A 14,420-nucleotide genomic window follows, 5' to 3' on the forward strand; every position below is an offset into this window, starting at 1 on the left:
CCCCAGGCTTTGCAGAGTGTGCAAAGCCGCTGTATGATTTAATAAAACTGCAGGGTGATGACATACGTCTGGCATGGACTGATATCCATACCCAGTCTGTGGCTAAATTAAAAACTGCAGTGATACAGGCCGCAAGTCTGGTCCCTCCTGATCCCACGCAGCCCCTCCATTTGGAGGTCCCCACAGAGCAAAGCCTCACTTCAGTTCTGTGCGAAATGTGAGCTGATCGACTACAGCCCATTACATATGCGTCTCAAATCCTTCAGGGGGCAGAAAAGACGTATACCGCATGCTAGTGCCACCTACTGGCCGTCTCCTGGTCGGTACATTACTTTACCTTTATTACTGGGTTACAGGCTACAATCCTGTACAGCGGACACACACCTCTGAAACTACTGATGAAACCTGGAGATTCACTAGTTTCCTTGCAGTGCCTCAGCAAATGGACATTGGAATTCATGGAAAGAGACATTGATACCATTTCCAAACCCACCACTTTGCTGCCACAATTTCTGATCTATGAGGGGGACCCGGATGAATGTCCGTTACCCCTGATTAACTTTGAGACCCATCCTGTGCAGAAAGAGCCCATACAGGGTGCCCCAGATGTCTACATCGATGTGTCCTCATATCACATTGAAGGATTCCCTCACACCGGATGTGCTGTGGTATTGCCAGAAAGAACCATCCAGTGAAGATGCAACAGACAGTCTTCACAATCTGCAGAAATTGCCGCGCTTCCAACTGCTGTAAAGTAGACCTCAGATAGACTGAATATTTGGTCTGATAGTGCCTATGCTATATACACCTTGCTCTCACTGCCCCTATACCACAAAAATGACTATTATACGATAGACGGTAAGGCCATGGTCCATGGGCCCTGGTTACGCCTGCTCTGGTCATACCTTAAACAGCGATCCCAACCCTGCTTCATAGGAAAGATAGCAGCCCATAGAAAAGGGGGTCTACATAGTGAGGGAAATTCCAGAGCAGACAAAGCAGCCAAGGATGCTGCAATTGAAGGGGAGATAGAGGATATAGTTGTTGAGCCCTGCAATGCTGTTAGTAAGGCCTCCCCAACAGATTACCTAGATTTAAAATCCTGCAGCAGCAATACTGGTCATATGCTGTTGTGAGCACCTGGCACGAGGAAGGCAGACCCCTTCCTCAACCAACAGCCTGGGCTCCCAATACCATACTAGCCACTGCCCCTGACTCAGATGAGCAGTTGCTGATGTTCAAAAGAAAGCCAAACGCCTGCCCGGTGGTATGTGTTACACCAGCGGTGGGTCAGGAACTGCTCTCGTTCTTTCACTCCCACCCCACAGCAGGGCACTATTCGGCCCTGGTAACCTTCTCTAAGGTAGCATCGGCAGCTTGGTGGCCTTCCATGAGGGCTACCATGCCTGCAACACAATTCTACTAGATGCACTAACCAAGCCTTGCTTATAAACGCACACCCACCTCAAGGGCCATAGACTCACCTCCAGATAGACTTCACTGGGCCACATCCAAAGGCGCAAGACAATTTTCAGCATGCCCTCGTGGTGATGGATCAATTCACTAAATGGATCGAAGCATTCCCCTGCCGTTCCAACACCGCAATCACAGCAGCCAAAACACTATTGAATCATGTGGTTTGTAGATGAGGAGTACCAGTACAAGTGGACAACGATCAAGGTTCACACTTTACCGCTAAATTTTTTACGCACCTGCAGGAAATGTTGGGGATAAAACACAAATTACATATTGCTCACCACCCCCAGTCATCTGGAGGGGTCGAAAGGGGACCCTCAAATTAATGTTAAAAAAATTGTGCGCTGACCACCCCACTCAATGGGCTAACATGCTGCCAATGTGCTTAATGTCAATGAGGTCCACACCTCATAGAACAACAGGGGTCTCCCCATATCAGGCCACGATGGGGAGGCTCATGAGAACACCAGGCCAGCTAACACTAACAGGGATGAGTCCCCTGACAATGAAAACATGTAGTTCCAAGTGGCTGGAACAAGTGCAAGTGACAGATTACTCCGATCAGATCAATCAATTTGTGGCCACCAAATTGGGGAAGTCAAAAAGACAAATTAAAAAGTACTTGACAAGAAAGTACGTCCCTTGGAATACCAGGTGGGAGACTCAGTAATGATTCCAAATTATGGGAAAAAGAAGCTGCCTTTGAGCCCAGGTGGTGGGGACCACATAAGATTATAGACCGATTGAACCCCGCGGTCTATTTGATTCACTTACCGGAGAAAAAGGGTGTTAAATACAAGAAGTGGTTTCACATTAATCAGTTAAAAATTGCCAAAGAGTAAATACTGCACTGATCTTGTTTCCCACAGACCATGTTACGGATCCTCACGATTGTCACGATGATACCGGCCACGACCGAAGCCAAGGGAAGGTGGAGAAGCAGGAGCTGCAGCATGACTCACGAACATCATCAATCATCAATGTGCTTTGAGAAGCGATAGTTTACTGAAGATATGGGAAGGAGAGAATCTCAGCTGGAGATGTGATTGGACTATAATAAATCCCCTACGTGGCCTGCACCTTACGAGGTGGGGACCAAATCAGACGATCCACTTTTCTCTCTCTCTCTCTCAATGTCTATGATATGTGATCCCTGAGGAGATAAACCATATGAGGGGTCAATAAGGATATTTCCCCCTCAAGGTGGGGAGTTTGTAAGAATAAAAGTGTTTATTAATGATTAAAATTGATTCTGTGTATGTATAAATGTTAAAAGTGTAGATTATACGGAAATGCCTATTTGCTTTGAAACAAAATGAAAGCCTACAGATTGCCAGCATGGGTTGAGTTTTCAAGGAAACAAAATGGAAGCCCACAGAGCTGCCGCATGGGCTTTGTGTATTGGAAAGCCATTTAAACTAATCAATGGCTGAGCCAGGCCAGACAGCCACATGTGTGAGGAGAACCAATAAGGAACTGCCCTCGATCCAAGGTCCAATCCGGAGGCTTTTTGAGGGACAATGGCTTTGAGAAGTATAAAGAACTCAGGCAAAGACTTTTCTCTCTCTCCTGAACCAGCTAGCCAAAGGGAAGTAACGTATATCACTCTTTATGATAACCTCATTATATCTGTTGCAACTAAGGTGGATGTGCATGTGAGTGTGTTTTAAATAAACTGTTCCAATTGTTTTCGAAGAATTGTCTCGCTGTCAAATTTAATGCCAGAGATTTAGAAACCTTACACAGTCTCTTGTCTGCTTCAGTGAAGGCGTCAACAAAGGTTTGGAGTTCGGCCTCTGAGTGCGCACAAATACAAGCGTCATCTGCATATTGTAATTCAATGACAGAATTTGGAACAACCTTGGATCTGAACTGGAGGTGACGGAGGTTGAACAATTTCCTGTTTGTCCTGTAGATTAGCTCCAATCCAGCAGGGAGCTTGTTAAAGGTGAGATGGAGCATTGCAGCAAGGAAGATTGAGAAGAGCGTTGGTTCGATGACACAGCCTTGCTTGACCCCAGTCTGCACTTGTATTGGGTCTGTGGTGGATCCGTTGGTAAGGATCACAGTTTGCATGTCAAAGTGAAGGAGGCAGAGGATGGTGACAAATTTTGGAGGACAGCCGAATTTGGGACGGACATTCTATAATCCCTCACAGTTTGTCAACTGTCGAAGGCCTTTGTGAGGTCAAAGAAGGCCATGTACAGAGGTTGATGTTGCACCCTACATTTTTCTTGGATTTGTCACGCGGTGAAGATCATGTCTGTTGTACCCCTTAGTAGGCGGAATCCGCATTGTGACTCTGGGAGAAGCTCTTCAGCCACTGGAAGGAGACTATTGAGGAGGATTCTTACAATAATTTTCCCTGTGGCAGACAGTAGGGAAACTCCTCTGTAATTACCACAATCGGACTTGTCACTTTCGTGAAGATGGTCACGATTATGTTGTCTCTGAGATCCCCTGGCATGCTCTCCTCCTTTCAGATAAGAGAGATGAGGTAATGGATTCGCACTGAGTACTTCTCCGCCATGCTTTAGTACTTCGATGGGAATTCCACCTGCTCCTGAGGCCTTGTTGTTTTTCAGTTGTCATATGGCCTTTTGAACCACATGCTGGGCTGGGATTGTGCTGAGGTGGTGGGTATTATTCTGTGGGATGGAGTCAAGGACATTCACGTCAAAGACAGAGTCTTGGTTAAGGAGATCTTTGAAGTGCTCCTTCCAACAGGCACTGACTGCCTCTCTGTCCTGGATGAACACCTCTCCATTCTTAGCTCTCAGTAGGATAGGACCTTGAGTGCATGGGCCGTAGGTGGTTTTGACTGCTCTAAAAAATCCACGCATGTCTTGATTGTCGGCTAGTTGCTGATCTCCTGTGCTTTTTCCACCCATCATCTGTTCTCTGGATCACGAGTTTGGTGTAAATATTGGAGATGAGAAAAAAGGCTGCTTGACTGGGCTGGGCAGTTGGAGGTGGGAGATCAGGAATACATCCACCATAGTTGGCAACCTGAGAAACACAGCATTTCACTGTTAAGATATCAGTCTTCTTCATCTGCTGTTTCAAAATACTGTTATTTTGTAGTGACACGAGTTAGATGGGTGATTCTTAAGATGGAATTTAGGACTGATTACTTCATCCTGGCCTCTTGCTAGCATGGGTGTATTTTACACTCTCCCTCAATTCTGGTTGGATTTTGGGTAAAATTTAAAAGGGCTGTAAAACTGGCAGACAATTTGCTTCATGGAATTCTGATGAAACTATCACGATACCCTACCAAATCATTGGAATTCTGAGGCCATAGAATCTTCAATGAGTTTGTAATCAATCTCAGTCTTTGAGATCGTAAAGTTGACTTAACATTTCCGCAAGGTTGACATGCACTCTTTGGCCACTGTTTTGGAATGTGACTGGTTCCAGTGGGTCCAGGGGCAGCACGGGCCAGCCCACACTGCAATATGTGTGCGCACTGGGTCCGTGCAGTAGACCTGGTCTCCAGTCGTCTTGGTCAACCCTTGCCACCGGACCAAGACCTAGCTCTGTCAAGCCCGTATGGTGGCTGGTGTGCAACGGCCACCCCACGTTAAAAAACCCACGCACAGGCATCTTCCACCCTTCAGGATGTAGTTCGGGACTTGCATATTTGATCCTTCATTGAAACACCTCTGAACTCTTCCCTTTTTAAATGGAAGAAAGTCATCCTCGATACGAAGGGCCGCCTATGATGATAATGTTTCCAGTGCACCAAAATCTAAGGGCTATCAATTTCCCAAATGGTGAACAGTAACCTTTAGATTCAGAAAGACTGCAGTAGATTGAAAATTCATGTAAACATGGTACAGCACTTTTACAGAGCGACAAACATAGAAGTAAGTTACTCATTTTGTCATTTGGAATTGAGTGAGACTTGTCAGGTCCATAAAAAAGAAAGAATTTTTCAGCAATTGAAAATGATCCTGAGAAATCCACATCCTAGATGGAAGAGCAATTGAGTGCAGAGCCGACAGGGAAAATAACGTCATAATTTATCAAAAGCCGAAAGCTGCGGATGCTGAAAATCTGAAATACAAACAGAAAATGCTGGAAATATTCAGCAGGTCAGGCAGCATCTGTGGAGAGAGAAACAGAGTTAATGGCCCTGAAATTGCGGTGTCTTCGACAGCGTACTCTCAAAGTACGCCGTTGTATTCTCTTTGAAAGGCCCCGGAAGTTCAGGATTTCCACATGCACGAAATACGGAACTTGCGATCTGTCAAGATACGCTTTGGCAGATCATCTGAACCAACTGCAAAATGAGTATTACTAGCACAGAGTTGGGCTATTTGCCCAACAACTGCCCAGCAACTGCTCGCACATCTCTTAAGGCTGGTAAAAGCAGACGCAAGGCTTAAATAAACATTTAAAAATCCAAAAGTTTTCACATATACTTTAAGTGAGTTTATGCAGATATTGGCTCAGATTAAGATGTTTAAAATTATTTATTAAAAAATTAAACTTTTATTGAGGTTGGTGCAATGAAGGGACTTACGAATAAAATTGCAATCCAGTACATTTATAATCATTAGAATTCTGTAAATTATATAATTATTAGGGATTCCTGGAATCCTCCTTTGTCATTGGAGGATTGGGCCCACATGATGCTGGGGATGCTTCCGAATCGCCTGTGTCCCTGAAATCCATGGGCCTTTCCGCTGCTGTCGCCTGGAAGCCCGAGACCGCAACTCTTCGCAGCCTGCAGGTAAATTCGTAAATGTTTTGTGGGTGGAAGGTGTACTGTGGAGGTATGTCTCCGACTGCAATTTCTAGGTCAATGACCTTTCGGACGATAGGTCATTGACCTGAAGCGTTAACTCTGTTTTTCTCTCTCCACAGATGCTGCCTGACCTGATGAGTATTTGTAGCATTTTCTGTTTTTATTTACAAGTTCTGAAGTTTTTCCTTTTGTTCAGTGACGTGTCAACTATGGCTCAGTGGTTAGCCCTCTCATCTCTGTGTCAGAAGGTTGTGGGTTCAAGTCCCACTCCAGAGACTTCAGGACAAAAAAATCTAAGCTGACATTACAGTGCAGTGCTGAGGGAGTGCTGCATTGTTGGAGGTGCCATCCTTCAGATGAGATGTTAAACCCGTCTGCTCTCTCAAGTGGATGTAAAAGATCCCATGGCACTATTTCGATGATGAGCAGGGGAGTTATCCCCGGTGTCCTGGCCAATATTTATCCCTCAATCAACATAACAAAACAAAAACAGATTATCTTGTCATTATCTCATTGCTATTTGTGGGAGCTTGATTGTGTGCAAATTGGCAGCTGCGTTTCCTACATCACCATCATAGGCAGTCCCTCAAAATCGAGGAAGACTTGCTTCCACTCTAAAAGTGAGTTCTTAGGTGACTAAACAGTCCAATATGGGAATTACAGTCATAGGTGGGACAGACAATCATTGAAGAAAAGGGTGGGTGGAGAGTCTGATTTGCCGCACGCTCCTTCCGCTGCCTGCGCTTGCTTTCTGCATGCTCTCAGTGACGAGACTCGAAGTGCTCTTCCAGATGCTCTTCCTCCACTTAGGGCAGACTTTGGCCAGGGACTCCCAGGTGTTGGTGGTGATGTTGCATTTTATCAAGGAGGCTTTGAGGGTGTCCTTGAAATGTTTCCTCTGCCCACTTGGGGATCGCTTGCCGTATAGGAGTTCTGAGTAGAGTGCTTGCTTTGGGAGTCTTGTATTAGGTATGCGAACAATGTGGCCTGCCCAATGGAGCTGGTCGAATGTGGTCTGTGCTTCGATGCTAGGGATGTTGGCCTGATTGAGTACACTGACGTTAGTGCGTTTGTCCCCCCGGTGGATTTGCAGGATCTTGCGTTTCCTACATTACAATAGTGATTACACGACAACCACCTGTGACAGAGACTGTAGTTCTCGCATCGGATTCTTCAGTCACCTAAGAACTCATTTTTAGTATGGAAGCATGTCATCCTCGTCTCCGAGGGACTGCCTATGATGATGATGACACTCCAAAAGTACTTCATTCGCTATAAACGCTTTGAGACGTCCGGTGGTCGTGAAAGGCACTATATAAATCCACTATATAAATTCCCGATGTTGGGGGAGTCCAGAACCAGGGGTCACAGTCTAAGGATAAGGGGTAAGCCATTTAGGACCCAGATGAGGAGAAACTTCTTCATTCAGAGAGTCGATAACCTGTGGAATTCTCTACCGCAGAGAGTTGTTGATGCCAGTTCGTTAGATATATTCAAGAGGGAGTTAGATTTGGCCCTTATGGCTAAAGGGATCAAGGGGTATGGAGAGAAAGCAGGAATGGGGTACTGAGAGAATGATCAGCCATGAACTTATTGAATGGCCTACTCCTGCACCTATTTTTTCTATGTAAGTCTTTCTTTGATCTTTCTATAATTAGGACCTTATTATTTGTGCCCCCCAAAAGAGGGTACTTGTGTTAATTTGATCCTTGATAGATGACTTAAGTCAATAGGTGTAGTATTTGTACGTGTACTTCACGTCCTGCTGGTGGCGCTGTCGCTGGAGTGGAGCGGGGAACCAGCGGCAGGGCAGTTGCTAGGGGCGGGGCTGAGTTCAGACTGTTGCCACGGAGCGGCCGGCCGGTGGGTTGCTGTTTCCTCGCAACACGGAAGTGCGAGTCGGCTACGTTCACACACGGTGAGAGAAGAAGTGAATGTGGAGTCAGTACCAGCGTGTCCGAGAGTAAAACTGGCAGCAATGAACCAGCAGAAGCGTGCGGCGGCGGCGGCGGCGGCGGCGGCGACGAGTGGTGACAGCACGGCGGCATCACCTGGGGATGCCAATGGGAGACAAAAAGTGGCCATCATCACCGGCATCACTGGGCAGGTAGGCATCAGGCAGAGGGGACACAGACCGGCAACTCGGCAGCCTGCTGATGCATTGCATTCAATGCAGCCAAATCTTCCTCTCCTCCATACACACCCCCTTTTAGATTGATTTGTTTTTTTGCCGGCTGTACACTTCCAATGTTTGCTTTCCTTTCATCACTTCACGGTTATCCGTGCTAAATATTTGTATTTTGCAGCATTTTACTTTTTTTTAATTGAAATGGTATTTGATCTTGCATCAATATGATAGTTTGAGTACCTTGATTTCTCCACCAGTTCCCTCTGCCCAGTCGGTCAGGTAAACTTAGTAATGTGCACAAGATTTGAGGTAACTGTCGCGTTGCTTCTCTTTTACTTAGCTGGTCAGAAACCCAGTAGATTTGCTTTTTAGTAGACTGTATACATAAACATTTGAATGGGATAGTTTCCCACCTTCTCTCCCCGGGAGGACAGATGATGAGGAAACTGTTTGGCATCATTTATATTCCACAAGTAAAGCTGGCTGAGCTGGTTAACCGTGTGAGTATCTCACTGTCATTATGCACTCTGTGTTCCACATGTTAGGTTAGTAATGAAAATGATGACTTGGATAGAAATTTAAATTCATGAAATGGTTCTGGTGATATTGTATAAGAATATTGTCTATTCTCAATTAAGAAATAGGTGCCAGTGATTACCATGAAATGCTTTGACTTGCATCAAACAGAATAATAGTGGTGAATTGCAGCATCAGTTATTCAAAAGCTAAATTTAAGGCCTGTCACTCAATCCCCAAGGATTATTATCATTGTGTGTGTGTGTGTGTGTATATGTTACAGTATGATACCTAATATATCTTGATAATTCTGGTAAGCTTGTATTGAATATGTTGCAAACCCCAGATTTTGCGAGAGGTTGTTATTGTTCACCATTTGCACCGAGTATCTTTGCTGTTGATGTCCACCACTGGAGCAAATAATCCACTGAGTGAACGTAAAAGAAGAACAGCTCCCATCAACTGCAGAGTAAAATTATAAAAAAAGATACTTGGAGCAATTTCCAGCTGGTAATCTCATTTTGGGGTTTGGACAACAGTTAATGGCATCTTTCTTTTTAGGAGATTACCTGTACTATACTTGCTGGGTACAGCAGTGGTGTAGTCGTGAGTTTGACAAGTGTTACAGCAAGTTCTCAAATGGAGTTCACTAAATCTGGCAATTTGCAGGCTAGGACCAGGAAGAAAATGATCATCAAAGATTGTTGTAAAAATTCAACTCGTTTACTAATGTCCTTCAGGAATGGGAATGACCACCAATACTTGGTCTGGCCTGGCATGTAAATCTTGTCCATACTGCCAGGTTGATGCTTAATGTCCTCTGAAGTGGCCTACTTCCAAACAAGAGGATTCATGGCCATCACCATCACCATCACCATCTCCTCAGGGCAACAAGTGATGGGCAATAAATGTGGCATCATCACCAATCTCTATGTTATGAGCAGTATTTTTTAAGTGAAATTGTTTCCTTACTATTATACCTAAAGGATTGGGAAGTAGGATCGTGCAGGGGAAAGGTAATAACATTGTTTGTGATATTGAACATTGAGGTATGTCGCAACATGTAGCAGCTTCAAATACAGGGTATATCATTTTTTACAATATTGTCTAATCAGTTTGAGCACTGTTTTGTTCATATTGTATAAACTACTTGCTAGAAGGCTACTGACTGTGGAATTGTTATTCAAATTAATGGGTTGAATAATAAACCGAGTGGACCAAGCCAATTGTGGCAAGTCCCACACATAAATGGAATAAATTCCGGTTCACTGGCTTGAAATCAAGTAACTTGTACTACAAATGCAATATAAAACCTAAAATGAAATACTTTGGGGTTCATTAATATCCCATAAAAAGCGGGCTGGTACCTTCATGCTTTATTGGTGGTGTGTTTTCCCAGAGTCGGGTTGCTTTAGATTGGATACAGCTTACAAAGTTGCATAGTATTTACAACCCAGAGACAGGCCATTTGGCCCAATAGGTCCATGCCAGTGTTTATGCTGCACATGATCCTCCTCCCAGCCCTCTTCATCTAACCCCATCAACTTCTGGACCAATATTGCAGGAAAATGAATGAAAAACAGATGTCATATTGGGGCAAGAACTTTCCTTCTCTTGAGTTTTTAATGAGTTTGGGCAATTTCATCTTTCAGGCTGGTTCCTATTGTTGAGTCCACAGCACAGCTGTTTGATGCTGAACAGAAAGTGGGAAAATGGCTGTTCTCCAGCACTGCTGCAGATCTCCGATGTGGGGAGGTACAAGAGAAAGCCAATGGAACTGTATGAAGCTGCAGTCCTTCCAGAAAAAAACTGGCACTACCAGCATGCTTCATCAGTGACAAGATTTTGGGGTGGATTTTGGGCTTTTCTGTTTTCGGGCGGGAAAGTTACTCGCCGGAAATAGTTTGCGCTTTGTTCCCCCACCCCCCCCCCCCCCCCCCCGGGTATTTTTTTTGCCAATTTTCTTAAAACTGTGTCCTCTGCTTACTGAGCCTCCAGCCAGTGAAAACAGTTTCTTCCTATTTGCTCATAATTTTGAATAACTTTATGAAATCTCCTCTTAAACTTCTCTGCTCTAAGTAGAACAATCCCTGCTTCTCCAGTCCCCACACATAACAGAAGTCCCTCATCCCTGGTCCTATTCTGGTAAAGCTCCTCTGCATCCTCTCCAAGGCCTTGGTGGTGACCAGAATTTGATGCAATTAGCTGAGGCCTAACCAGTGATTTATAAAAACTTACCATAACTCCCTTTCAAAGAAAAAAATGTGTGGATCACAAATGTTTAAGCACACATTCCCTGTTTGCAATGTGCTTTTCAAGGCTGCAGTGAGGTCTGGAGCTGAGTGGTCTGGTGGAACCCAACTGGAGCATCGGTTAGCAGGTTATTGATGTTGACGACCCCTTCCATCCCTTTGCTGGGATTGGGAGTAGGCTGATGGGTTGGTAATTGACCGGGTTGGATTTGTCCTGCTTTTATGCGCAGGACTTACCTGGGCAGTTTTCCACATTGCTCAGTAGATGCCAGTGTTGTAGCTGCACTGTAACAGCTTGGATAGTGGCACGGGTAGTTTTGTGTAATCCTGTAATAGGTATTAGCTTTCTGGCTCTTTTCTGCACTGCTTTCAAGGCTTGACTGTGCTCATGTCATGGTTACTGAAACTGGAGACCGTGCTTGGGATGTGATCAAAGTACTATATAGTTTCAGCGTCACAGACTCTGATTTAAACCCACATTGTTTAGCGGTATAGTTCAGTCATTTTTAAAATGAGTTCATGGGATGTGGGCATCGCTGGAATGGCCAGCATTTATTGCTCATCCCTAAACAGCATTCTGTTTACTTTATTGCTTGGTGCCTCATAGCGCTGAGTACTCTATGACCCGCCCCCTGCCAAATCCCCCTCAAATGCAGATTTAGCTAGTTTTACACCATTCCTAAATATGCCAACAATCTATCCAATGCTTTACACTAATCTGTATTAAACTTTAACTGCCCATTTACAGATTTTTATCGAACTTTTTTTTTAGTCCCTGGCTGTTCCTATGACTTGATTCCTTCCCCCTTCAGGTTTGGCACCTGCGAACATGACCGTTTCACATTCAGGCCCAAGTTTCGAGCCGCGCCTAGAACGGCGCAGTCCCGACCTGGACGCCTGTTTTTCGTGCCACAAAGTGCGCCTAAAAAAACCCTCCAGATTCTCCACCTCCCTGCAGGTCCTCTGGCCCTCGGCGCAGCGCAGCACGAGCTGTAGGGGGCAGAGCCAGGTCCCTGCGCTGAAAACAGTGCCGGGACCTCTGCACATGCGCTACAGTGGCCACGCAAGTGCAGTAGCTCCAGGCGCCCGAAACTGTGTGGGAGGGGCCCGAAGCACGCAGACCCGAGCCCTGGCCGAATGGCCTCACTGGGGCTGCGTGAATAAGGCTCCTTCCACGGCCAGCTCCTGCTTCCTCCCGACCCGACTCGACTCCCGCTTCCCCCCCCCCCCCACCAAGACTGGACCCGACATGACCTCCCTCTCCCTCCCTACCCCCGACCCGAACCGAACCGACTGCCTCCCACCAACCCCCACCCGACCCGCGCTCCCCCCGACCCGACCCAATGCCACCTACCTGTAAATCTGGTGCTGGAGACGGGCCCTGCCCAAAGTCTCGGGCCGGCCCGTTCAGCCACCCTCCCCCATCTCCTTTCCCCCCTCCCCAACATCTCCTTTACCCACCCTCCCCCATCTCCTTTCCCCCCCTCCCCAACATCTCCTTTACCCCCCCTCCCCAACATCTCCTTTACCCCCCCTCCCCAACATCTCCTTTACCCCCCCTCCCCAACATCTCCTTTACCCCCCCTCTCCAACATCTCCTTTACCCCCCTCCCCAACATCTCCTTTACCCCCCCTCCCCAACATCTCCTTTACCCCCCCTCCCCAACATCTCCTTTACCCCCCCTCCCCAACATCTCCTTTACCCCCCCTCCCCAACATCTCCTTTACCGCCCCTCCCCAACATCTCCTTTACCCCCCCCACCCCAACATCTCCTTTACCCCCCTCCCCAACATCTCCTTTACCCCCCCCTCCCCAACATCTCCTTTACCCCCCCTCCCCAACATCTCCTTTACCCCCCCATCTCCTCCCCCCCCCATCTCCTCCCCCCCCCATCTCCTCCCCCCCCCATCTCCTCCCCCCCCCATCTCCTCCCCCCCCCATCTCCTCCCCCCCCCATCTCCTTCCACCCCCATCTCCTTCCACCCCCATCTCCTTCCCCCCCATCTCCTTCCCCCCCATCTCCTTCCCCCCATCTCCTTCCCCCCCATCTCCTTCCCCCCCCATCTCCTTCCCCCCCCATCTCCTTCCCCCCCCATCTCCTTCCCCCCCCATCTTCTCCCCCCCCATCTCCTTCCCCCCCCATCTCCTTCCCCCCCCATCTCCTTCCCCCCCCATCTCCTTCCCCCCATCTCCTCCCCCATCTCTTCCCCCCCCATCTCCTTCTCCCCCCCATCTCCTTCTCCCCCCCATCTCCTTCTCCCCCCCATCTCCTTCTCCCCCCCATCTCCTTCTCCCCCCCATCTCCTTCTCCCCCCCATCTCCTTCTCCCCCCCATCTCCTTCTCCCCCCCATCTCCTTCTCCCCCCCATCTCCTTCTCCCCCCCATCTCCTTCTCCCCCCATCTCCTTCTCCCCCCATCTCCTTCCCCCCCCATCTCCTTCCCCCCCCCATCTCCTTCCCCCCCCATCTCCTTCCCCCCCCATCTCCTTCCCCCCCCCATCTCCTTCCCCCCCCATCTCCTTCCCCCCCATCTCCTTCCCCCCCCCATCTCCTTCCCCCCCCATCTCCTTCCCCCCCATCTCCTTCCCCCCCCATCTCCTTCCCCCCCCATCTCCTTCCCCCCCCATCTCCTTCCCCCCCCATCTCCTTCCCCCCCATCTCCTTCCCCCCCCCATCTCCTTCCCCCCCCATCTCCTTCCCCCCCCATCTCCTTCCCCCCCCATCTCCTTCCCCCCCCATCTCCTTCCCCCCCCATCTCCTTCCCCCCCCATCTCCTTCCCCCCCCATCTCCTTCCCCCCCCATCTCCTTCCCCCCCCATCTCCTTCCCCCCCCATCTCCTTCCCCCCATCTCCTTCCCCCCCATCTCCTTCCCCCCCCATCTCCTTCCCCCCCCATCTCCTTCCCCCCCCATCTCCTTCCCCCCCCATCTCCTTCCCCCCCCATCTCCTTCCCCCCCCATCTCCTTCCTCCCCCCCATCTCCTTCCCCCCCCATCTCCTTCCCCCCCATCTCCTTCCCCCCCCATCTCCTTCCCCCCCCATCTCCTTCCCCCCCCATCTCCTTCCCCCCCCCATCTCCTTCCCCCCCCCCATCTCCTTCCCCCCCATCTCCTTCCCCCCCCATCTCCTTCCCCCCCCATCTCCTTCCCCCCCATCTCCTTCCCCCCCATCTCCTTCCCCCCCCATCTCCTTCCCCCCCCCCATCTCCTTTCCCCCCCCCCATCTCCTTTCCCCCCCCCATCTCCTTTCCCCCCCCATCTCCTTTCCCCCCCCCATCTCCTTTCCCCCCCCCATC

At 48.4% G+C, this 14,420-nt stretch overlaps 1 protein-coding gene across 1 annotated transcript in view; it reads left to right on the plus strand.

Annotated features, from left to right (window-relative positions):
• The first annotated feature begins 8,061 nt into the window (after window positions 1–8,061).
• The window catches only part of gmds (GDP-mannose 4,6-dehydratase), a 785,829-nt gene continuing 779,470 nt past the window's right edge, over window positions 8,062–14,420 (plus strand). Inside the window, exon 1 of the mRNA XM_070879821.1 lies at window positions 8,062–8,336. Within this exon, the coding sequence (XP_070735922.1) occupies window positions 8,208–8,336 (129 nt within the window). The 5' untranslated portion in view covers window positions 8,062–8,207. The remainder of the gene's footprint in view (window positions 8,337–14,420) is intronic.

Source organism: Pristiophorus japonicus, chromosome 5 (genome assembly GCF_044704955.1).
Source record: "Pristiophorus japonicus isolate sPriJap1 chromosome 5, sPriJap1.hap1, whole genome shotgun sequence".
NCBI classification, from domain to species: Eukaryota; Metazoa; Chordata; class Chondrichthyes; family Pristiophoridae; genus Pristiophorus; species Pristiophorus japonicus.